This window comes from Macrobrachium rosenbergii, chromosome 49, assembly GCF_040412425.1.
Source record: "Macrobrachium rosenbergii isolate ZJJX-2024 chromosome 49, ASM4041242v1, whole genome shotgun sequence".
NCBI lineage: Eukaryota > Metazoa > Arthropoda > Malacostraca > Decapoda > Palaemonidae > Macrobrachium > Macrobrachium rosenbergii.
This window is the reverse complement of record NC_089789.1, coordinates 23,671,408-23,699,363: the sequence shown is the minus strand read 5'-3', so window position 1 is coordinate 23,699,363 and position 27,956 is coordinate 23,671,408. Positions and strand designations below refer to the sequence as shown.

The following is a 27,956-nucleotide window of genomic DNA, read 5'->3' as shown; positions in this document are numbered from 1 at the left end:
TCAGCAGTTCTCGGATTAGCCTGCTTCCCCCAGAATTCTTTCCGTTACCTCCTTTTTCTGTATACAGTAATGATTCCGACGACTGCCATACATTTCAGAGTAAAGTCTATCGTCTTCATTGATGTCATGCTTCATATATATTCAAATATATCTGTATTTTATATATATATATATATATATATATATATATATATATATATATATATATATATATATATATATATATATATATATATATACATATACATATATATATATATATATATAATATATATATATATATATATATATATATATATATATATATATATATATATATATATATATATATATATATATATATACAATGTCCCATCATATGTCTTTTTTCCATTTAGAGGGGTGCCACTGGAAGAATACAGTTTTTTTGAGGTCTCAGCAAGTGTTGAAGGGTGGGGTTGTTACCCGTATGCTTTTTTTTTTTTTTCAGCAGAGTCTGGTAGCAATTTACAGTTGGGAATGATCCACAGACCTAGCAGACATGAGTTGAGCTTTACAACATATATATATATATATATATATATATATATATATATATATATATGTATATATATATAATTTATTCCTTTTATTTTTACTTTTATTTTTACCTCAGTCGGTTAGTGGTTCAATCCCATGCATGGTTGGGCAACGACCAGGCGAGTATCTCCTGTCTCATGCAGTGAATTAAGTTAATGGTGGTTAGTTGACTGTGTTGGGTTATAGCCAAATGGATAAAGGGATTGGACTAGTATCCTTATCCCACAAGACTTGATGATAACCGAAAGGTGAATACCCTCTGGAGTCAACTCCTTTGGGGTGAAAAAGGTGTATATAGATCTGTATGTCAACATGCATCATATACTAATGTATACAGACAAGGGGTGGCCCTAGAGATGAATCACTATGAAGGTCACAACCACATGTCAGTCGTGGTTGATTCACCCTGTGTGCAGGAAGACTTGCACAACATATTCACACTTTTTTTTTTTTTTTTTTTTTTTTTATGAACAAACAGTCTTATTTAGAGCGGAAAATTTATGACCTCGCGCCCGGTTTCCGTAGACTAGAATAGATATGCGACAGAAAAACAAAGAAGGAAAAAAGTGAAAGTTTCTGTCTGTCAGTTAATGAGTGTGCGTCTCATGCTGCCAGGTTTTTCCGCATTTTCTGCTTGACTGATCATTAAGTGAAGCTGTTGACTTTGTAGAATGTTCACACGCGCTGTCATTTGATTTTTTTGTGCGTGAACATGCCGAATTTTCATCGTGAAGTTTCAGATGTAATATACTGAAGTTTGACCGCTTTGGAAATCGCTTGCTTCTGTTTTCCCTGGATCGTATAACCTTTCTTCGTGGTTAAGCCCAACCTTCTTCCTTTCATCTTATTTTCTTGGTTTTTCGTGCCTGGTATCAGGTTGCTCATTCCATTGGCCGTAGGTCTTTAAAACATAGTGGCAGATTGCAGAACTCTGGTCTCTGATCGTATGAATTCATGTCTAAAGTGTTACAAAGGTCAGAATATGCTGAGCCTTGCGAGAGTATGCAGCATGTTACAGAAGATTCTTTGCGTGCGTTACTGGCGTTACTGCAGCTGTCGGTGTAACGACTCAGTCATTCCTGTGACCTAATTTTTATTATGGCTTTGAAAGTCTTGGATCACAGCAGGCTGTGAAGGTTGCTAGGCAACCACGGTAAACAGAAGAAGTCATTTTCAGTCGAGTCATGAAATTTGCACGAGGCACAGAGAGAGAGAGAGAGAGAGAGAGAGAGAGAGAGAGAGAGAGAGAGAGTTTATAATGTGGGTACTACAAAAGAGAGCTAGAAGAAAAATTGTTAATAAAAGGGTTAGCATTTTGACAGGAAGGAGTGGGCCATGACATGGAAAAAGGGTGACGGAGAGAGAGCGAGAGAAAATTCTGGCAATAAATAATTTAGTGGGAAATAAACCCAAAGTGAATAACTTAGCGTGGCAGGTGATGTCATGTAGTTAACTTCAACAAATTTTATGCCCGGATTAAATAAACGTATTTATGTAGCAATATTTTTTAAAATGTCAGTAATTACATAATTAGATATAATTGGATATTTTGAACCCAATTCATGTTAATAAAGATCAATGAATTATGATTGTTAGGGTTAGGTAGACTGTAATTTCGTGTAAATGGTGAGAATTACAAAGATCAGTTTTGATTTAGTGTCAGTTTTATTGCAGTCGCATACTGAATTGAAATTACTTCTATTAGATATATTTTATTGAAATTTTTATCCCGTTAAATATTACTAAAAGCTTTGAGGTAGTGCTTTCAGTAGTTTTAGATTTGAGCTGGCACAGAGCGAATTTAAATTAGAATGGTCACTCTCAGTCGTTTTTATATTGATTTAGTATTTTCACTCGTTATAGATTATGGCCAAAACTCAGATGTTTTAAATTAGAGTTAGCATTCAAAGCGTGTGTGTGTGTGTAGCATTCAAAGCGTGTGTGTGTGTGTGTTTTTTTTTTTAGCAGGTACTTTCAATAGCTTTATATTTTTAGTTAACGTTCATAGGAGTTTTAGATTAGTTGGGTCTCGCAATAGTTTTGTAATAGAGTAAGGAATGCTAATAGATGCATTTCTTCATTTATGGGGGTGAAGACTCCTATCAACATTTTTCAAAATACGTTTCGAAGGAATAGTGAGGGTGTTTATCACGATGTGTTAGGCTTACTGATGGAGGCTATTTCTTTCTTGTTTTCACTTCTTTCTCTCATTTGCGTGTATCTTAAGAAGAAAGATTGGGGAATTTTAACAATGTATCAATGTTTGTATTCCGCTGTATATTAATATTTTGTTGTTTGATTGATTTGGTGTGTTTTTGTACGCGATTTTCATTGGTTTATAAAATATCCTTCGGCGATGCCGTTTTATTTGTTTATGGGTGTGATTATCATTTGGATTTGTAAATTACGGGAAGTCGATGCAGTTCATTTCATTCTTCATCCTATTCGTTTTATTTATATCATACATTTTTTTTTACTTGAATTGTGTGCATGTTGCTCAACGCCACTTGGATTTCGGTCACATTGTTTGCCTTGGCTATTCCAGACGTGGAAAAAAAGGGTAGTTGGGGACAAAAAAAGCGGGACCCCGCACAGAACAAAGCAGCAGGCCTGGCACTTGAAGTAAAAGCCGCGTTAGGATAAAAAAAAAAAAAGCGCAGCTCTTGAAGTAAGTGTCGATGGGATTTAAAAAAAAGTCTGCCGCTTGAAATAAAACCGTCATAGTATTAAAAAAGGCCACCACTTGGAATTAAAAATCCACAACTTTAAATAAAGAAAACAATTATAGGATAAGAAACCGAAACCCACCACATGAAATAAAAGCGATGATGAGGCTAAAATTCACCATTTAGGCCCACCGCTTGATATAAAAGCTGCTGTAGGATAAAGAAGAAAACCCACAGATTTAAGTAAAGTCAGGTAACATATAATAAACCTGCTACTTCAATTAAGAGCAGAGGTAAGATTAGAAATAACCCTCCCCTTACAATAATAAGGATGATAGAATATAGAACCCTGCCACTTGAAATAAAAATGATGAAGGAAAGAAGTCATTTAAAAAATTTGTGGAAAGATAAAATAAAAAAGCCTACCTCTGGAAATGAAAGCAGCGAAAAAGCCTGCCACCTCAAATAAAAGGGTTGAAAACTATTTAAAAGGGTTGCCACTTGAAATAAAAGCATTGTTAATATTTAAAGAACGGACCCTTGAAAGAAAAACAATGATAGGATTAAAGTAAGCCTGCAAATTAAAATGGTGAAAGGATAAAAATAGCGTACTGCTTGAAAAAAAGGGGTGGAAGAAAAAAAAAAAGACCTGACAAATGGAAAGAAAGTGATGATAGGATTTAAAAAGGCCTACCACGACAAAAGTGCCATGTACTTGAATAAAAGTGGCGATTAAAAAAACCCCCACAACTTAAAGGCATTAACAGGTTTTAAAAAAAATACTTGCCTCTGATAGCATTGACAGGATTAAAAGAATCTCGCCATTTAAAATGAAAGCGTTGATAGGATTAAGTAGAAATCCCACCACTGCACTGGAAAGAAAGTTGTTCATAGGGTAAAAACATCTCGCCACTTGAAATCAAGCGTTTATATGAATTAAGAAAGTTATCTACTTGAAATGAAAGTGGTTGTAGGATTTAAAAAAGTCACTGGTACTGAAAGTGGATAAAGGATTAAGAAAATTACCGCTACAGAAGTAAAGGTCTTTTACACGAGTCCAGAAATCTATCTTTCTGTCTCTCAATACCTAAGCATGAGCATATGTGCGGTAAGGACGTTTTCCTCCATTGACGTTTCAGAATGGTGGAAAAAGTTATGAAGAAGTATTAGAAAAGATTACCTGGAAGCGTCACGTGGATACCAGATGTCTCAGTCTCGTAATGAGAAGATTTTTATCCAAGTAATTTCGTTTGGAAGCTGTCTTGTTATCTGGGGAAACATTGTGAATGCCAGATGTGTCAAGCTGTTCGTGGAAAAATATTTATGCTCGTAAGAAATTCGTTTATTTTTAAGGATTTTTATTATCCCTTTGTCATAGGACTTTGTCCATTCATTTTCTTCCCCCTTGAACTCATCCCATCTCTCACTTTCTCCTGAGAAACTGCGGTGACTCATTTCGGCCCTAAAACACATGCTCTCTCTCTCTCTCTCTCTCTCTCTCTCTCTCTCTCTCTCTCTCTCTCTCTCTCTCTCTCTCTCTCACGCACGCATGAAGTTATTTCCAACCACTTCAAAAGTAACATTGAAGTCTTCATGAAAGCTGTAAATTGTCTATTTAAATAGGAGCTTGAGGGGTACCTCAAATTTGACAGTTTAAATAGGAGCATGAGGGGTACCTCAAATTTGACAGTTGGCAGCTTTTAATGGTGACCTGGTAGTTTAGGACATCCCAACAACTTCCAGTCTAATAAACAAACCGTAGCTCCATTATAAGCGTGTTATGTTTTTGTATTTGGAGGTCTTTTGTATAAAGAACGAAAAGCTTAGCGAGTATTCCCGTGTCTGTCTTCTCGAGTCTTTAAATCATGTAGAGATAAAGGACCCGGGATTATCTTGACTTGGTTTAGATTAAACTGATCTTATGCCATCGTAGGCCCTTGCTTACAGAAGTGTTGCATAATGAAGAATTGTGAACTCGCTTAACTAACGAAACGATTATTATAATTTTTTTTTCAGTACGGTTTTAGATTTTTTCATTTTGCATGTAAGGAATTTTATGTTGGTTTAATCAAACGGTAAAAAACCTATATGTTCATTTTGAAACTCTCATGCACAGTACTACTCACGTTGGTGACTGATCAGTCAGTATTTTTATCAGTAAATACTACTGACCTATATTCCTTAAAGAAATAACGCCATTTCTTTATTCTGTTTAACGGTCCTCCTAAGATAAGATGGTTCAGCGACTGCTTATTTATTCTGCTGGCTAGCTCTGGAATTTTGTGCTTTTGTTTTCCTAAATAATAACCTTTCTTCTTTTAAGAGACGTCTCTATCTCTTCCATCTAGTTTAAGAGTCACTCCCTCTTCTATTTCCTTTTTCTTATTTTCTTCTGTTGTGGGCTGCGAAAGGGATATTAGGTTGGACGTCCCATTTTTCTTTGCTCTTGATACAATAAATGTGAATTGCTCTTTGTCAAAATAAATGTGAATTGCTCCTGTGACAAAATAAATGTGAATTGCTCTTGTGACAAAATAAATGTGAATTGCTTTTGTGACAAAATAAATGTGAATTGCTCTTGTAATAAAGTTAATGTGATTGCTCTTGACAAGTGAATTGCTTTTGTGACAAAATAAATGTGAATTGCTCTTGTGACAAGGTAAATGTAAATTGACAAAATAAATGTCAATTGTTCTTGGCAAAATAAAAGTGAATTATTCTTGTGACAAAATAAATGTGAATTACTCTTGACAAAATAAATGTGAATTGTTCTTGACAAAATAAACGTGAATTGCTCTTGTGACAAAGTAAATATGAATTGCTCTTGACACAATAAATGTGAATTGCTCTTGTGACAAAATAACTCTGAATTGCTCGTGTGACAAAGTATATGTGAATTGCTCATGACAAAATAAATGTTACTTGCTCTTAACAAAATAAATGTGAATTGCTCTTGGGACAAAATAAATGTGAATTGCTCTTGTGACAAAATAAATGTGAATTACTCTTGTGTGACAAAATAAATGTGAATTGCTCTTGACAAAATAAATGTGGATTGCTCTTGTGACAAAATAAATGTGAATTATTCTTGTGACAAAATAAACGTGAATTGCTCTTGTGACAAAATAAATACGAATTGCTCTTGACAAAATAAATGTGAATTGCTCTTAACAAATTAAATGTGAATTGCTCTTGACAAACTAAAGGTGAATAAACCATCAGTTAACCCTCAATAAATATTAATACTTAGTCTTCAGTAAGGCGTACAATTCAAAAGACTGCTTGTAGGAAGTAAGATTTTTTCACTTTTAGTGTCTGATCTCATTTGATCCCTTTTTTATTCGCTTGGCAGCACCCTGACAAGGCTAGCCATTTGCCACAAACTGCGAAGGACGAGGTTATGAGAAACTGATAAAGGTTCTGGAGCTGTACCATCTGAGGGAAAAAGACACATGGTGGACAAATAAATTACAGCAATGGTAATGAACAAGTAAAAATGCGCGGAAGTTTCTTCGGCGCAATCTGGTTTTCTGTACAGCGTATAATGCTGTGTGAAACTTTCAGCCACGACCCATGGAACTCTTAGCCGCGGCCCATGAAATTCAGCCACGGTCCTGTGGTAGGCTGTGTTGTTGGTACCTGTAGCGGTGCCAGATGTAAGATTATGGCTATCTTTAACCTTAAATAAGATGAAAACCACTGAGGCTAGAGGGCTGCAGTATGGTATGTTTGATGATTGGAGGGTGGATGATCAATATACCAATTTGCAGCCCTATAGCCTCAGTAGTTTTTAAGATCTGAGTGCGGACGGAAAGACTTTAAAGCCGGCACAATAGTTTTCTTTTACAGAAAACTAAAAAAGCTCAGGAAAGGTAAAAATCTTTGTTGATGATTATCGACAGTGACCCATTTATCGACTTGACCATGACGTTCCGAATAACAGACAAAAAGCAAAAGATATAAATAAAATTAAAATTAAAGTTAAAGGACAAACCTCTCGGGTGTTAGAATTCAAGGGCTTAAGAAAGTGACTTTCAAGCGGCTTGAAGAAAGTGATATATTATATATATATATATATATATATATATATATATATATATATATATATATATATATATATATATATATATATATATATATGCATGCGTGCGCTTGTATAAGTTTATACATTCACATACATCTATCCAAGTATCTGTGCATATATTAGTGTATAATATTGTAATATTTTTGCCAGTCAATCTATATTTTTTAAGAAACAACATGCCGCTTCCCATAATAGCGGGGGACTTCAGAGAAAATACTGTACAACTTAAAACTCACTGCCACACTCTTGCTTCAACTTGTGAATTATAGATGAAAATTTTATAGTGGAAACATTCAGAAAATTAGTCTCTTCATACATCCAAAAAGAAAAAGTTATCAAAATGCACTTCTCACTAGTAATTATTCCACGCTGCACACACACACACACACACACACACACACACACACACACACACACACACACACACACACACACGCAAATTGATAGATAGATAGTAGTAGATATATTATATATATATATATATATATATATATAATTCAAATACATAATGACATTATAATATCATAGACAGTAACACTCGCACAACCTTCGTATGGTCCATGAAATTTGAGCACCCCAGAGGTATGTCCTCCTTTACTTTTTTTTTTTTTAATAAATCTTTGGTTTATTGCATTCACTTCCTTAGTGGGTTATTCAGAGCGTCACGGGAAATTCAGGAAGTAGGTTATTGCCGGTGATTATTATACATTGCTCAGCATGTAACTACATTTTTGATAATTTTTGTGCAAAATATTTTAACAAGTGCAGCACTGTCAAAGGGTTATTGCTTATTAAAACTCGTTAGGTTCATTTAATCACCTGTAACACCATATAATTTATTTGTAAATCAATCACTCATTTAATCACTGGCTGGAAATAGAATGCAAGAGTGCTATGGACGCGCGAATGTATAAATTCATTTTTCATAATTGTTTATTTTCCGATATTTTTTTTATTGTATGTTGATCAGCCGATACAATTCACTTTTAGGATGCAGCACTCTCTCGTTTCCTCTGTGCTTCCATGCTTAAAAACAAATTTTCAAGAGGTCATCACTTCCTTTTTTGTATTTTATTTATTTTTTTGTCGGCGACCTCTGTCTGCCTCTTCACCATGTGAAAAAAGTCTGGAATGGTCTCCGTCCTTGGACTCCGTTGATTAGTATTCCCGTGGATGCTGTACTTGCTCTTCCAGATATGAGTTGACCAACATTCCAGCCTTTATGATGCTCACGTTAGGATCCTGGGTCACAGAAGAGAGAGAGAGAGAGAGAGAGAGAGAGAGAGAGAGAGAGGATTCAAGAAAATTGGTTAAATTAGAGTTTGCGCGAAGATGTTTCATGTATTTTGGGTTCAGTGGAGAGAGGTAGAGGAGGATATTTGGGAAGGAGAAGGGAGAGGGAGTTGGGATTTGGTCCAAGATTGTTGCAGATGGTTATTGCAAAGACCTTTTTTTTTTTTTTGTTGTCTTTATCTGATATGTTTGTTTCCAGAGATTCGATCTCATTGTATTTTTACCTGAAGAGTGAAATTAAGAATTTGTTTTCAGTGTATATATATGGATCTTGTTTTATACACTGGATTACTGGATCCAGATAACACTTTTTATCCATTGGATCCATGTATCACCTGCTGTTTATCCACTAGATCCATAGGTCACTTAATTTTTATCCACTGGATTGTAATAAAATTTTTATCCACTGGGGTACTTGTAACATGTTGTGTGCAGTAATTCCAAGGCGAATATTTCTCCAGTGGATTCATTTAGGAATTGATTTTAACCTCGGTTCCAGGCCGTATTTGTGTCTAGGTGAATTGAAGGACTTATAAAAACCTGGATCCGTGTAGCATTTTATTCACACAGATATATATATATATATATATATATATATATATATATATATATATATATATATATATATATATAGAAATCATCAACACACAATCACGTGTGGAACAGAAATAAATTTCTGACTCGTCAGGATCACCCAGGTCTCTCAAGGGCGTTAACCACTGGGATACAAGTTTTTTTGCACCCAGGAATTACCTGGGCAAGCTTTGCTTGGTTTCCCCAACTTCCCGACTCAGCAATGACCCAATAGACAACATTTCATTGAATTATCCCTTCAGTGAATAAGATGAAATCATCAACACACAATCACGTGTGGAACAGAAATAAATTTCTGACTCACGTCGGGATCTAACAGGTCTCTCAGGTGGAAAGCAAGGGCGTTAACCACTCAGTCTAAAGAAGTTGGAACCTGAGAGCAACTGCACCCAGGAATTACCTGGGCAAGCTAACTTTTACCAGCAGTTTTCCCCAACTTCCGACTCAGCAATGACCCAATAGACAACATTTCATTCGAATTATCCCTTCTGAGTGAATAAGATAGAAATCATCAACACACAATCACGTGTGGAACAGAATAAATTTCTGACTCACGTGGATATAATGGTCTCTCAGGTGGAAAGCAATCTCTGGGGTGAAGTTGGAACCTTTACCTGGGCAAGCTAACTGCACTGTTTTCCCCAACTTCCCGACTCAGCAATGACCCAATAGACAACATTTCATTCGAATTATCCCTTCTGAGTGAATAAGATAGAAATCATCAACACACAATCACGTGTGGAACAGAAATAAAACACGTCGGGGATCGAACCCAGGTCTCTCAGGTGGAAAGCAAGGGCGTTAACCACTGGGCCATTCTAAAAGAAGTTGGAACCTGAGAGCAACTGTAGGAATTACCTGGGCAAGCTAACTGCTTGCATACCAGCGAGTTTTCCCCAACTTCCCGACTCAGCAATGACCCAATAGACAACAGGTGAATTATCCTTCTGGTGAATAAGATGAAAATCATCAACACACAATCACGTGTGGAACAAGAAATAAATTTCTGACTCGTCGGGAAAGGTCTCTCAGGTGGAAAGAGGGCGTTAACCACTGGGCCATACAAAAACCCAGGAATTACCTGGGCAAGCTAACTGCTTGCATACCAGTTTTTTTGACCCAATAGACAACATTTCATTTCAAATTATCCTTCTGAGTGAATAAGATAGAAATCATCAACACACAATCACGTGTGGAACAGAAATAAATTTCTGACTCACGTCGGGATCGAACCCAGTCTCTCAGGTGGAAAGCAAGGGCGTTAACCACTGATTGTGTTTCAAATGTTGATGGTCATGCTAGTTTTATTTAGCTTGCCCAGGTAAAGCTCAGTTTCATATTCTGATCAGGTTATTTCTGTTCCACACGTGTTGATGATGTTCTCTTCTCAGAAGATATTGTTCTCTGTTTCTTATAAAAGCTTACAGACGCCCAGGTAATTCTGCTCAGTTTCACCTGTTCAATTTTGCAGTTATTCATAAACTATCTGTACACCTATATATTAGATATTGAGTCAGATATATATATATATATATATATATATATATATATATATATATATATATATATATATATATATATATATATATACATACATATATAAAACATAAAAGCTCATCATATTCTATGTTATGACAGGAATTTATTGATTTCGAAATTACTGTTATTTTTATTGTGACAAATCGTACATGCAGTTTTATTTACTCTTCATGGCCGTGGCAACTTCCCCCACTCCCTTCTCTCTCTCTCTCTCTCTCTCTCTCTCTCTCTCTCTCTCTCTCTCTCTCTCTCTATCGAATTCCGTCCTGTACACTGTCTTGTAACAAACACGTTCCGTCAGAGGGTCGATTGCGGCACCATTGATCTCAAGCCCTAATGTTGCCACAGATGAGTTTATTCCGTCAATCCAGCGATCCCTCTTGCCAAGGAAATTGGTTGATTTGTTTGTTCTGCTTTTCTTTTCTGCTGCTTTGTATCCATCTTGCATGTGCGTGTGTGCGAGCGGTTTTTTTTTCCAAGATTTCATACATCCTCTCTCTCTCTCTCTCTCTCTCTCTCTCTCTCTCTCTCTCTCTCTCTCTCTCTCTCTCTCTCTCATATTTTATACACAGCAGTATAGAGAGAGAGAGAGAGAGATGTGTGTGTGTGTGTGTGTGTGTGTGTGTGTGTACAGGCTATTTTTTTTTTTTTTTTGAGGGGTTGGCTGTAAAAGGTTCGAACCTTCCGATCTAATTTGGATGAGATTGGTAGACCCACGTCGAAGAGCTAATGAGTCGACGGCGTCTGGTATTTATTGGTGGTCACCCATCCAGGTACTGACCAGGTTTAACGTTGCTGAGAGTAAAAGACAGAAAGCAGTGGCGCTGCAGACGAAGAAACGCTACCAGTTACCATTAAATCGGTCGAATATGTGAGTATTTGGAAGTGGAAAGTTGCTGACGGTGTGGATGTAGAGGAAATCAATGAATGGAAATCAGTGTTGCGTGCAGGACCGAGAGGTTGTTTTTGGGCAAAAGGAAAGAAGATGATGGAAAGCCTTCAGATGTAGGGGAATTTCTTTGGATGGATCGGAAGTGACAAAAAGATGAACTGAAAGGAACCAGAAATCGCGATGCCTTGGATCCACAAAATTGTGTAGAGAATGTGAGTGGATTGAATAATGATTTAAACAAAATTGAAGACGTTGATTTGAGGGTGCGTTGAGTGGTGTGACGCTCGACTCATATTTGCTAGGTAAATGGATCGCTCCCGATATAATGGCCACCAGTCCACCCAGCTGCAAATGGGTACCAGGGTCTCTTCGAGCCTCGGAAAAGAGGACTGTTCATATAACCTTAGCCCAAAATCTCGCTGAGAAACTGGAGGCTTTTATTCTTCTTGAGTTACTCCCTGCAAAGGATGCGAAAACCTGAGGTAGAATAAGTAGGGTTTTAATTAGTCGTAGATACTGTGTATTTTATGAAACATGTCAGCAATAGACTCACTTCTAATTGTATGTTTTTATTGTTTCAGGTAAGCACTGGGACCTGTTATATGCCGTGACCCGATGCAGATCGATGGTAAACTAAATCTCTCTCTCTCTCTCTCTCTCTCTCTCTCTCTCTCTCTCTCTCTCTCTCTCTCTCTCTCTCTCATGTTAGATTTTTGTATGCTTTTGTGTATCATACGTATTGTGTATCCCTATGTAAACACCATTAAATTTGGATTAAGAGAATAGGTTTAGTCTCTCAAATGGGGTTTAGAAGTATTGAGAAGGAAAGAAAGTGAAATACTATATATTAAAGGGGAAATGAATGGAAAATACTCATACGCTTGCTTTTTGACCCCTAGTCAACATTCTTGGATGTTTATAGAAGTGCGATATATGTTGTCATATTGTGACGTAAGTTAGTGGAACCAGTTAAGCAGTCAGTTACAGATTGCAAGGATTTTATCTGTTAATACAGTACTTTTCAAAATAGGCAGGTTACAAGATCTGGTGCATGGAGTAAAGATATTAAGAGAGTGCACCTGTCGAGCTCACTGGCCAAAGTGTCATTTTCAGAAGAGAGAAAATGATGTAGACTTTTAAAGTCCCTAAGAACACCTCGCCTGGGACTCACTTTTGTGGTTATTTAATTTAAGAGAGAAAGAGAGATTGTGAGAAGGTTCTCGTGGATTCTTGTGTTCTTTCCCTACATGTAAGAGCTGATAGATTGCCCTTGCTTTTCTTCATGTAACTTTTACTATATTTTTCAAGCTTTTTATTTAATGTTAATGTTAATCACGCATAAATGACAGTGTCAGTCGAAATGAACGTTATTATATTGCAGCGAGAGCGTAATTGTGTCATTGTTTCTAGATCGTATAGAAACTTCGGTTTTTCTTTTCCCATGAAATTCCGTTTCATTGTCCTGGAAGGAAGCCAAGAACGTAGAAATTTGTTGAACACGCTCAGCTAAGCTTTAACGTAAACAGTGCCCTTTATTGTAAACAATGCCAAGCATTGTATTCACGCCTTGCGTTCTTGCTTCTTGTGGGTGAGGGAACTTTTTCAGAGGCCCAAGCACGCAGAATCTTGGCCCACTTCGGATTTTGTGTGTAACCTAGCACTCGAAGGCATTATCCACTTTCAATTGTGAGATATACACGACGCGGAAGCACGGTTCGCTTCGGATTTTGGTCATACCCAACATACGGAGGCCTCGTCCACTTTAGACTTCGGGTATACTCAAGATCGCGGAAGTTTGGCCGACTTTGGGTTTCTGTTCATACTCAACACTAGGAGGCCTTGTCCACTTTGGGTTTTGGTTACGCCCGAGATCACGGAAGTTTGACTCACTTCGGATTTTGGTCATATCCCAACTCTCAATGGCCCTGCCCGATTCAGGTTTTGGTTACACCAAAGCACGCGGAATATTGTCCCTTTTAAGATTTTGGTTCCAAAGTTTTAAGACTTGCTGCTGCTGTAGAGCTGATTCCTGAGCTGGTTGTGTAAGGCTGGCATTTAGTTGGGGGTTTTTGTCCCTATACAAAACATTTTTCAGACATTAAACGGCACTCTGTCTTGTCACTGCCTTCGGGACGCTTCATAACAAGTTATACAGTAGTATTTTTTTCTCCTTGACCAAGTTCTCGAAAATTAAATTTTTATTGCTACGATATTGTTATTAATTTCACCGAAAAATATTGATTGCATGTGCAATAGTTTCGTTCTGACAATTTGTGTGACTGTGCTAGCGAATGAGAAAGAGATTTTTGCAATTCCTTCTACGCTCATTTCATGAGTTTTTCGTATGCATAAACTTTCATGATTGTCTCTGGGTAGATGGACTATTACAATGAGATTGGAATTTACTCATTAAGGATCCGCTTTGACAGCTGTTCTGAAGAGGCCGTAAATTTCTCCATTATTTCAATCGATGTAGTTTATCATTGATGAGGGAATTATTGAACATAATCTTTCGAAACATGGACGTTTGAAACCGACCTTGGAATCAGGCAACTGCGGCAGTGGGTGAAAATCCAACAGAGTGAGTTAGTTTGCTTGGAAGAGGTGTTTGCACCCTCACACCTTGATCCTTCCCTCTCAGTATAATTTTTCGTGTGCTAAGGAAAGCCCCAACACATGGTCTGAAAGGGTAATTCGGCATCGATGGCCCTTGTCATTGCTACGTCATCTTTAAACATTTATCAGTCATCCAGGGAGAAAAATCACCTGTGTTTATAGTTAGAGTTTTGGATTCCTCTTTCCCTATTAAATTTAGAGGGCAGCTGTTGCCACTGTGTATATTATATACCGCAGCATTGGTCACTTGGCATCATGATCATTCCTATGTACTTTCATCTCGGGTATTTTAATTGCCAATAAAACACCCAGAGAAATTTTGGGTGTAGAACGTCTCCTATTAAGGTTGCCTTATATGGCAACGTTTAGAGTGGAATCATTAGTTTCTATGCCATTCGAACAAGTACTCTCTCTCTCTCTCTCTCTCTCTCTCTCTCTCTCTCTCTCTCTCTCTCTCTCTCTCTCTCTCTCTCTCTGTATTGCAATCTTATTTATGCACGACCTGCAATTTTCAAACACCGACATTAAGCTCTCTTATTGTGGTTGTCTCTTACAACCTTTGCATCAGTTAGCAATGCTAAATTATTTTGTCTGTCAATCAGTTGTAACAGTGATGTGAATAGTCATATAATAATAATGGCTACTTACTTGTCTTACTTGGATGTTCTTTGTAAACATTGTTAACTTTTGTTTATGGCCCAATTTTATTTGATGTGCCATGAATCTGTTCGCGTTGTACAAAAAATAGTCATAAGGGCTTTTCTCTCTCTCTCTCTCTCTCTCTCTCTCTCTCTACATTTTTGTCTGATATTTATATATATATATATATATATATACAGGAAAAAACATTATATATATATATATATATATATATATATATATATATATATATATATATATATATATTAATTACATTCGAAAGTTGATTACATTAGCAGTTTTAACATGTAACTGATGAAGAATAATCTCATTAAATATGAAAGTTCGCAGGTATCAATGTTTTTGGTGAGTACATATTCTGTGTGAGATATGTTACATGCTCGAAATTATTTCCGGATGGAAACAGAACATATACCTGCAGAGCACATGCATGAATGCATACACACACACACCTTTATATATATATATATATATGTATAATATATACACACACACACACACATATATATATATATATATACATTTATATATTTTTCCCAGTGTATGTATGTATGCATGTGTATATTATATATATATATATATATATATATATATATATATATATATATATATATATATATATATATATATATATATATATAATATACACATGCATACATACATACATAGGGAAAAATATATGTAAATATATATATATGTGTGTATTGTGTGTGTATATATATATATATATATATATATATATATATATATATATATATATATATATATATATATATATATATAAAAGGTGTGTGTGTGTATGCATTCATGCATATGTGCTCTGCAGGTATATGTTCTGTTTCCATCCGGAAATAATTTCGAGCATGTAACATATCTCACATAGAATATGTATTCACCAAAAACATTGATACCTGCGAACTTTCATATTTAATGAGATTATTCTTCATCAGTTACATGTTAAAACTGCTAATGTAATCAACTTTCGAATGTAATTAATATGCTCATCATGGGAGCTATTAGTTATATAGCCCTGTCATCTCCGTGTTAAGGCAGTGGTGTTTATGAAGGTATAATTAATTGGAAATGACTGACGTATCATTTTTATTTTTCATTCGAGATTAACTCATGTTTGCTGATGGGTCTGTTTCCTAGGTAATTTTCCTGCGGTCTTTATTATCATATTTGTTTAATGGTAATATTAACTATATCTTATTGTTTTCGTTACTTTTGATAGTTTTACTTTTTTATTATCTATATGATCTTAAAAATAACAATAATTATAACAACTATTGTTATCAATAATATTATTATTGTTGTTGTTTCTTATATTAGTCTGATTTATAAAGTACCGCATAATTTGTGAACGCTTACCATCATTATCATAATTATTTTTATTGTATATGCAGTGCTTTTCACTTATCTTTTTCGTTATTTTTAGAATAATTTTGATTTTTCTGAGGACTTCATTCGTTATGGCCATCATTTCTGTCGTCATAATCATTATATAATCGAGCTTTTATGGAATGCTCGTTTTAATTGCTGTGAAGATATGAGGAATAGGAAAAAGAATGTCTTTTCATTTATGTTTGCGCATCGAATAGCATTTCTGTCTATGATGTGTGTGTGTGTAATATATCAGTTTTTCATATGATATAATAAAGCAGTCTCTCTCATTTTATCCCGTTATCAGCTGTTATGTTTTCAGTGTAATTTTTGTCATTAATATTTTATGCCATAATTTTTAATTTCATATTTGATTTCACTTTCCCCTACCTACCTCTCATCCCACCATTTCCTGTTATTAATTTGAAAGTTTCAACATGTCTTTCATAATTGAGTGACTAGTTGTGGATGCCATAACCTGGCGTGACAGGAACCACGGTCATTGACGTTCGAAGATATTCCTTTTCTTTTCAAAGTTTCCTTCCGGCATTTAGGCAGTAACACCGTCACCTAGACGGTGGGCTACAGTTCCGTCCCTGTGTCCTGTTTCTGTGACGTCATCACCGGTATTTTTATGGGGTTTTAACAGACCTTGAGTTAGTGTCGCTTTATTCATTGTAATTGTGGTAATGAGTAATTTTATTCGTAGTTCCTTTTAGTAGTCCGGTATTGTTGCTGGTCGGCCACTTGAAGAGGAGTAATTAGTTAAAGTATATATATACACATATATATACACATATATATATGTGTATATATATATATATATATATATATATATATATATATATATATATATATATATATATATGTATGTTTGTGTGTGTGTGTGTATCACACAGTTGTCTATTTCAGATATATTTTATTGGAAATTACCAGACCCATTTGCACCGTCAAATCATAGCGTTTTACCGATTAATTTTTAGGCTGATATTATATATATATATATATATATGTATATGTGTGTGTGTGTGTGTGTAATGTATTAGATATATAATATATATATATATATATATATATATATATATATATATATATATATATATATATATATATATATATATATATATATATATAATGCATTAGATATATATATATATATATATATATATATATATATATATATATATATATATACATACATACATACATACATACATACATACATACATACATACATACATACATACATACACGTATGCATACTATAAGTGTGTGTATTTTAACAGCCCAAGTTAGTAACGTCTTAACTTCGATTTCCTCGCACATTGTTAGATGTCCTTATCACTGAAAGCTTGTGTCTAGATTGTAAAGACACACAAAATTCACCTTTCATGGCAGGATTCGAGCTCTCTCGGATGTAGGCTTGTAGTGATAATCGATTTTTTAAAAAATTCACTGCGGTTTGTGTCTTAGTTTGTGTGATGCATGTAGAATAACAATAGCTGGTGATATATTGGCGATGAAGTTTTTTTTATTTTCCCGTTTTGTCAACAATGAACATTGTATTACCAGAAAAGTTGCCATGTAAGAAAATGACCTTCTGGTTCGTTTCACGGGAATGATGTTCATTATAAGCAAAAATGACACAGATAATGATAATTATAGTAGTGAATATAAAAATGAAGATAAAACTGAATGCCACGTCTCTCACTCCATGGATCAAAGCTAATAATAAAAAGGCGAAATACCCTTGCGCTTTAAACCAAATACCACAGCGCTTCTTGCTGTCGCTCAACGGATATTATATTTTAGTCACTGACAAGGGAACGAAAGCGTATGATGATACGACATAGTGTTAATGGCGATATGACATACTGCCAATGAACGTTTGTCCCCCTTCCCTTCATATTGTTATATCAGTAATGACGCGATTAGAAAGGTCATTATGGCTATTGAGATTCCATAATTATCTGCTGTAATACGCGGCCTGGCTGAAATTTGTTGATAATGGTGGTCGGTGGCAATGAAACGTGCTAACGTGCGATTACAGCTATCGATATTTCTCTCTTGTTTGTTTGTTGATTTGTTGGTGTGTTTATTTACTCACTTCCTTCCTGTTAACGTATTTATTTTCATTATTAGTCAAGGCATTTGAAGCGGCTGATACTATGGAAGTTTCTTGCACAAGGGTTCCTCCTTGATTTAGAAATTGAAGGACGAACGTGGCTGCTGTGACACCCCGTTTTGATTATCTCTAGAACCACTCCTTATTAGGGGAAGTGGCGCACTGGTGATTCCTTACACACACACACACACACACACACACACTATATATATATATATATATATATATATATATATATATATATATATATGTATATGTATATATATGATACATATATACACATGTGTATATATAGACATACACACACGTATATATACATATACTGTGTGTGTGTGATAATTTAAATACAAGGTTTGAATGAACGAGTTATCATCAGTGTCATTGTGATCACTAACTTAGCATTGTCATTGTATTATACGTCATCATGGTTATCATGAACAGCGTCATCATTGTCATCATCATAATCAACAACACTGCCATTCACATTATCATAATCATGATTTTAACTTTAACATCATTATTTACGTCATCACGAGAAACAAGGTCATCATTGTCAGCATCCTTAGCGTGATCATTGTCATCCTCACCATCTTCAGCGTTAGCATGATCAACAGTCATTATTATAATGTCTTAAAAAATTGTCGCCACCGTCATCTGTCATTATTACAAAAGGCGACCTTAAGTGGATGATGTAATGACCGGAGCCGTAATTAGAAATGACTCCAATTACCGAGATCCTTAATTGGCCACATCCGTTCGGAGGCTGACGGCCAACTTCATGTGAAGACGCTAATGAAGTTTTACGCCGCTTATTGATTAACTTGTTGGAGGAAGTGCTTTTATCTGTCGAAGAGGCAGTGCTTCACCCCAGGGGCTGGTAAATCTCTCTTGGACTATTTAGTAGACACACACACACACACACACACACACACACACACACACACACACACACACACACATATATATATATATATATATAATTGTTTATATATATATATATATATATATATATATATATATATATATATATATATATATATATATATATATATAGTGTAAGTTATGAATTGTTTATATTTGTATATATATATATATATATATATATATATATATATATATATATATATATATATGTGTGTACATATATAGTGTAAGTTATGAATTGCTTATATGTGTATATATATACATACATATATACATATATATATTATATATATGTATATATAGTGTAAGTTGTGAATTGTTTATAATTGTATATATATATATATATATATATATATATATACATACATGTAATATATATTATATATATACATATATATATATATGTATATATGCATATGTTTATACACACACACAAACAGTTCATAACTTGATAACAATGATAGTGGTTATAATGATAATTTGAAGAGCTATATAGCAGATAAAGAATGCTTTATGCAATCTAATTTAATTAGGTACAGATAGAATTATTAAAATAAAGTGGAACATAATCAAGCCCAACGGGACACATTTCGATATCACCATTCAAGTTATGCCAATAACAACGGTAAATGACAAATGCCGTTAAAAGGCGCTGGGAAATGGAAAAAGAGGAACATGGCAAGACTACATTTCACATTGTAATTATTATGTTAGGAAACCAGGTCATCATCTCTAAGGGACTACGCAATGAACGAAATCGTGTGCTGGCATTTGCCCACCTGCTTAACACAACAGTGACAATTGCCATGTACTTAACAGTTCCGTATGTTTTTTGGAACTGCCTCAATCCAGTTAGATCGCTTTTCTCTTGTAACGTCAATCATTCCCCTACATTCGTAAAAGCGCGTTTCCAACTGGGACACGCGTATCATTGTAATATATTTGCAGGGGGGTAACGCAACACCTATTCCTAATATCCGGTTTTGCAGTTATTAATTTTTTATTAATATGTATGTTTTCTGTAAGAATTTAATTATCCAAATTTAGGATCTCACTAGTTTTGCAAGGTTTAACAACGATGTTGATATTCTTGGTCATGACGAGTTCATTGGCGTCGTTCAGGTTTACTTGTCTCCCTGTGTAGTGAAATTTGGTACAGCCTCCCAGAATTAAACAACAACACAAAAATCACACGCAAGCCATTCAATGTAGATTTGCCCTCACTCGATGTATGAGCAAGAGAAATTCGACTGCTCCGGATAAACGAGCCATGGGTAAGCCAGTTATACCCAGTACTTGCTGATATATTATCGCACGCCATATCTTCACGAGCAGAGACTGTGGTTTGTATATGAAGAAAAATTTCGTTTCAAGATTTTGTGTGGACGATAACACTCGGCTGGTACGCTCGTAAACGGTACCAAGAGAAGTAAGACAAGTGGTTGATATATATATTTGTGGTATGTGTGTGCTGTAAGAAGTCACGAATGAAACGTATCCGACAAATCGTCAGGAGAGAGTGAAAATAAAACTGCACCAAATACTTTCGAGCATTTGCTGCTTACATTTTTTCCAGGGTACAATAGTGCTTTGAACTTATGTGAGTACAAAAAAGCGTTTGGTTTAACTTTATTTTGTTCATTCTGGTAGTGCAGTGATAAGCCTTAAAAAACGTGTGTGTGTGTGTGTGTGTATGTCTATGTAGCCATACATACCCCATAGTACCAAACTCATTTTATGAATTTGTTCAGTATTGTTTTAACGTCGTTATATGTATTCTTTCATACATATAATTATTTAGCTTTCTCCAGCTCAGAACTATCACATGCAAATGCTTCGCCCATGTAATGGCTTATTTTGTTTGCATGGGAGAAATTAAAATTTAGAAGTACAGTATGTTGCTGCAGTCTGACATTTAGAATATCTCTATTCTTGTTTGTAATGTAACCAAGTTTTCAAGCTTAATTTTGCCTTAATATTTTATTGGTATACAAGGTTACTTATTTATCTGCCTTTAATGTTTCATGTACAACGTTGCAAAGGGAAAGCAAGGGCTAGATAACGCTAGTAGTAAGCAGTATGTTGTACCTAAAGTGGTTGATTCATGCAATAACTCTTGGTCTGCCTTGGATGTAAATAATTGTTTGGACATAAGGCCGTACTGTAGGGGAGCGAGGAAACTTGTCAACTAACAAAGGGTACGTAAATTGATAAAGATAAATTGCTTGACTTGAAAGAAAAGACACAAGAAATAGATATCTGGTGCGAGATCGTAGAGACCCAAAGGGAGAGACCAGGTGGGAGTACTGTGAGGTCCAAAGAGATATATGGTCCGAGTTCATTGAGACACAAGGGAAGGGGTCAGGTGCGTTCTTTGAGATCCAAAGAACACAGAAGGGGATATGAGGGGCGAGTTCGTTGAGGTCCTGTTGTAGATGATTTATTTTTATTTTTTATTTTTTATTTATTTTTTATTTTGTTTTATTGATTTTTTTTCTGACATTGACACGACCCATGGTCATCGACAGTGACGATGTGATGAACACTGAGAGACGCGAGTAATGTCAATAGTGGTTCCTTGTACTGTTTGGAATAGGATCAAAGGACCTTTGTGTATGCTTCGATTTATTTGGATATTTATTTACCCTACTTTTTTGCTTCTCGTTCTTCCTCACATTTCTCGGCTTCAGGGAGGGAAAGTTGTTCGTGAAGGGATCTGACAGAATGCCACCTTGGTTATTTAATGATTTTAACCCTTGCTGCTTGTTTTCCAAATTTTGATTTTGGGCCTGAAAGAGAAGTACCAGCGTTGGTGTCCTTGTTCCTGGCATTGCTAAATCTAATCTCTCTCTCTCTCTCTCTCTCTCTCTCTCTCTCTCTCTCTCTCTCTCAGCGCTAATTTTATTAGATAGCGACAATCAAGATAATGGTGGACGGCCCTAAGTGAATATGAAATGGGTGGAAGTCGTCCTTCCTCTTTACCCCCCCCCCCATTCCCACTCCCCTCCCCCATCCATCATCTCTCGAGTATTCAGTCAAATATCGAATTCGTCAGTTTCTATTGTTTTAGGGCCCTACGCTGTTATCAAGGCCCACATCACTCGTCATCCTTCTCGGTCTTTGTAGTTTGTAACTATATTGTTTTCACAATTACGTGGGGAAATAGAAAAGTAGAGAGGTGAAGTAGAATAATAATAAAAAAGAGTAAATGGAGACAAATCTACAAAAATCATCAATTTATCTATCTATATATATATGTCTATCTATCTATCTATCATATATATATATATATTTATATATATATATATATATATATATATATATATATATATATATATTATATATAAAATTATAATTATAATTATACATACACGCACACACATATATATATAAATGGCGAAAAAAAAGGTTTATAACAGTTGAAAATTAAGTAAAACATTTCAGAAGGTGATTAAATATGCCTCTTTTTAAGAGTACAATTAAATCCGGAACGCGGACGTTGTAAATAGATTATTCACCAGGAGTATTGTCTCAATCATTGAGGTGTGGTGTTTTAATACTTCACGTGACGATTACTGTTTGAAGGCTCCTCCTGCTTTTCTCTTAATACGAGAGACCGGCAGTTGTGTGTTAAAATTCAAGGAGCATAAATATAGATTGGCTTTTCAGTTATTGCGGGAGTTTGGGAGTTTTTTGGGGTGGCTGTTACAGCGCAGGGATCAACAGTCGGTTTCATTACACATGATTTGAAATTTGGACGTTCCTCATTGGGGGGGTGGGTTCCGTTCTCAGCTAGCACTCTGCTGGCCGCGAGTTCTTATCTCCGACCGGCCAGTGAAGACTAAGAGGAATTTATTTCTGGTGATAGAAATTCATTTCTCGGTATAAAGTGGTTCGGATTCCACAATAAGCTGTAGGTCCCGTTGCTAGGTAACCAATTGGTTCTTAGCCATGTAAAATAAATCTAATCCTTCGGGCCAGCCCTCTCTAGGAGAGCTTTTAATCAGCTCAGTGATCTGGTTAAACTAAGGTATACTTAACTTTTATATTTGGATGAGCTGGAATTACGAGGGTTTCCGAAGTTTTCATTTGGGTTTCTTTAGTTCTTGCCATTGTTTGGTCTAACGGTGTGAAAGTTTTAGAATTTTTATCATGAAGATCTTATTTTAATATAATGTTTTTAGTTGTTTTTTATGTACAGTACCATATGAGGTCTTCACTGGATGTATTTTTGAATACTCACTTCTTCCCTTGTTTTTCTTAGTTGCTGTTATCTAGTATCAGACTTTTTTGTTTGATATCAGGATTCAGCAGTGGCGTGAGCAGGCTTAACCTTGAAACTCATATTGATTAACAAGTGTGTTAGAACTCAAGAACTATTTCCTTTGATAAGCCTTCATTGGAATATGTTCTTTAAAGGTCCAGAGTTCAGTACTGATTCATTCGGGTATTCTAATGAACTCTATTTCTGGTTTTATGCTAACGATTAGGCATTCAAGATTGTATTTGCTGTAATCGACTTCCACAACCAGGTATCGAAAGTACTGATTTGTTGAATACACATAGACAGCACACATGGGTATATATATACACAGTATATATATATATATATATATACACACATGGTAATATATATACAGTATATATATATATATATATATATATATATATATATATATATATACATACATATATATATATATATATATATATATATATATATATATATATATATATATATATATATATATATATATATATATATATATATATATATATCAATATAGGAGAAGGACATAAAGACTTGATTAAAAACAATCAATTTATTCCCCATGTATCCTAATGTCTTAATTATGTTTTCGAGGGCTTCAGAAATGAAAATTAACAAATTTCGCATAAATTACAAACCTTAAAATAAAAAAATATGCAAACTTCTGCCGGTCAACTGTACCTTTCCTATCCTTCATTTTATTTTTCTCAGTCCTCACTCCTCCTTTAGGTTGTTCCAGCCTTTACATACTTTCTTAGGATTTAAATAAAAAAAAGCTTTTACTAATTTTATGTTTTTTGTTACTTTGTTTTTACGTTAAATTGCCCTCTTAATGGTTTAAGTTTGTAATGATGGAGCTTTTTTGTTTTTTGTAACTTATGTGTAATTTATTTTATTTGTGCAGCCCTCGAAAATTTAATGAAGACATTACGAAACGTTGGGAATAAATGACTGTTTTTAGACAAGTCATTATGTCCTCCTCCTCATTGATGTGTGTCCGACTATGGCCACTGCTGTTTGGATATACACAGTACACACACACACACACATATATATATATATATATATATATTATATACATATATATATATATATATATATATATATATATATATATATATAGAGAGAGAGAGAGAGAGAGAGAGAGAGAGAGAGAGAGAGAGAGAAGAGAGAGAGAGAGAGAGAGAGAGAGAGAGAGAGGGGGAGGAAATGAAATGATCCTTTCTTAAAACAAAAGTACGATTTCCTAGTAACGAAATTGATTATTGTGGTTTTGGAAATAACACGAAATTTGGGATAAAATAGAAAAGATTCTCTCATTGGCACGGAGAATGAGCACCAAGGAAGCCGACTAATAAACAAAAACCGCCAGAGGCTTCCAACCAAAGCAGAATGGAGCGAGCTTGTCGTCCCAGTTGTTAAAAGGGTAGAGGCGCACAAGCATTCACGTAGACAAAAGAGCCAACGAAAGATAAGGCAGAGAGGAGATAGCAAAGGAGTATGAGGGACGATAAGGGAAAGGAGAGGAAAATGTGGATGGATTTACCACGCGCTAATTCTGGCGTGATATCTCTGTAGGTCGCCAAGTTGTCCCTAGATTTCCCAGGGAGATGGCTATTGCATGAGCCATTTCCCACTGCAGTGTTTGTTCTGTGACTACTTTCGGTTCTTGACATGTTTTATTATTTTGTTCCTTATGAGTTTTTATTCACTTTAGTGATGGGAAATTATTTCACACCACGTAGCAGACAGACGAAATCGTCGCCCTTCAGGGGGTAGTGCCTTCGTTGCATCTCACGTTGTGCTCTGTAGGCATTACTGAAGGGTGTTTGCAGCGTCGTTTTGGAACCTAGCTGCACCCAACTTTTAACCTTTTACTCTACCTCCGTTCCCATTTCTTCTCTCCCATCTTGCTTCTCACCTATTTGTTATCGCAACTGTGGGGTTTTCTCCCAGTTCCGCCTTCAGATCCATCTACTTCATTTTAATTTTCTGGATCTCTTTATCTAGCTATGCAACCACTCCAACCCCCGCTTTTCACTGTCTGAAGCGCTGAATGGCCGAAAGTGCCCGGTGTTTGACTTAACAAATCAAATCAATCCCACTAGAAAAAGTCTCTGTTCCCTTCTGGCAGCACGATTTTGGATAAGCGCATATTTCCGCTCCTTAAGTAACATAAATATGCCAGAAGGTACCAAGATTGTTTTCACCACAGTTACTGCTGTAATAGAAGTGAAGCAGGCCATAGAGGGTAGAGTATTATGTGGAGGATAGAGTATTATGTCTATCTGGTAAGTTTGAGAACTGAATCAGGAGCTAATTCAGAAAAATTGTGGGCACAGATCCACGTTGAGTTTAATTGACCGAGGACTCAGAATCGGAATAGAAATTTTGTCAGTGGGGAAAATGAAGAACAGGATGAAAAATTATCATTTCTTTTCTATTTCTATATGTAAAAATATTTTTTCAACACGAAGTCATTCCCGAAGAGTGGTGCTCACCTTCTCATTCATATTTAAACAGTATAATCGCTGACGAACCCTGCAGTAAAACTACCATATATATATATATATATATATATATATATATATATATATATATATATATATATATATATATATATATATATATATATTGTATGTATGTATATGTGTATGGTGTTATTATGTATGTACATGAGTTTAGAGGTGTTTAAATCTTCCCAATTGATGGGTACTGACTGCATTATTTATGAATTCTCTTGTGGCAGTCCTAGCCTTTGGTTCCTTGGCTCTCCATTTATTCATCCCTACAACTTGCAGTAAAGACATTGTAAGCAAAAGTATAATGATTGCACCTGCTTATTATGATATGGTCAGAGGTTATATATATATATATATATATATATATATATATATATATATATATATATATATATATATATATATATATATATATATTATATATATATGTATATATATATATATATATATATATATATATATATATACATATATATATATATATATATATATATATTATTTTTATGTTGGTGTTTATTGTGCTTTGGAAGTGGTAAATAACTATAGAAATTGACATATTCACAATGCCTTGGTGTAATTGAATTTTTTTTTTTTTATTATTTTCAATAGAAAAGACCCCTTACAAAATCTCGCCCTTCCTATTTAAATGTCAAATAAGACTATTTGACAGTTGTCAACTCCATACAAATAAAAAATTACCTAATTGTTTTCATTAGATTAAGCTGGCCTTATGCCAGCAAAGCTGTTACTCCTCAGCAAAATTAACAATGAACTATATTTATGACAGTTATATGAAAATTCATGACAAATACCAGTTTTTTGAACCAGTTTTTTGAACGTCACCAACCAACGCTGACTGACATTGAAACGTACTTACCTATTCCTCGTTTCCGATGCTCAACATAGACTCCATCGTGGTGGGCCTGTCCGAGAGGGAACAGAAGAAATTTCGCTGGCCCCCCTTCACGGTGGAGAAGACCGAGTCCTGGTTGGGATACCGAGTCTCTGGTAAGGAAAAGAAAGACCACCAAGGAGGAAAGGAGGAGGGAGGAAGAGGACTAGAAGAAGAGGGGAAGGGGTTTTGTTTGCAATGAGGGGTATAGCATGGTATCCCTTTCCTCTCCCCCTCCCCATATCCCCCATGCCCTCTGCGTCTCTCTTCATCATTTCTGCGTTGGGAGAGTATACTGTGTTCTCTCTCTCTCTCTCTCTCTCTCTCTCTCTCTTTTAATTTTAAGTAATTTTCTTTCAATTTAATCACTTTAGCACTTTTCCTTCATTGCTGACCACAAGTTTTCACCTTTGTTCCGTTTTAATTATATTGATTCTCTCTCTCTCTCTCTCTCTCTCTCTCTCTCTCTCTCTCTCTCTCACTGGTTTTAGACGTGGTGCCCAGAAGAGACAAGTTTATTTTGAATCGCAATACACGACTGGTGTTATGTGGAATAAAGCAGCGATGCGATTTTTAATTTTTTTATTTTTAATACCTTGACGCATTCATTCTGGAGGCTTTGTGTTTGTCTGCACTGCGTGTGTGTTTTAATCACGTTTATTATACGGCTTTTATTCTGTGGCTTCCATTGACAAGCAAATCACTGATAGAATATTTTGGAAGTGGTACACCCGTGTGTTTTATTGCTGTTATTTCACCATTTTAATACTCGGGATATTCAAGAATTTAGACATTTTCTGTCTGGTTGGGTTCATTGCAGTCTATCATGCGGTTGTGGTTTGTGTCCCGTCGTTTATTTTTATGGAAATGACTTTGTAATAATAATAAATTATTTGGTTTTCAAACAGCTAAAGGTTTGTGCTCGTATAATAATGTGT

At 35.3% G+C, this 27,956-nt stretch overlaps 1 protein-coding gene across 11 annotated transcripts in view; it reads left to right on the top strand.

Annotated features, from left to right (window-relative positions):
• Tmem131 (Transmembrane protein 131) overlaps positions 1-27,956 on the top strand; it is a 480,545-nt gene that overhangs the window by 149,085 nt on the left and 303,504 nt on the right. For 3 of the 11 annotated variants that reach the window (XM_067092895.1, XM_067092910.1, XM_067092908.1), the window contains exon 2: positions 27,033-27,134. The exons of the other annotated variants lie outside the window; for them this stretch is intronic. In XM_067092895.1, the coding sequence (XP_066948996.1) occupies positions 27,033-27,134 (102 nt within the window). The remainder of the gene's footprint in view (positions 1-27,032; positions 27,135-27,956) is intronic. 11 annotated transcript variants of the gene reach the window in all.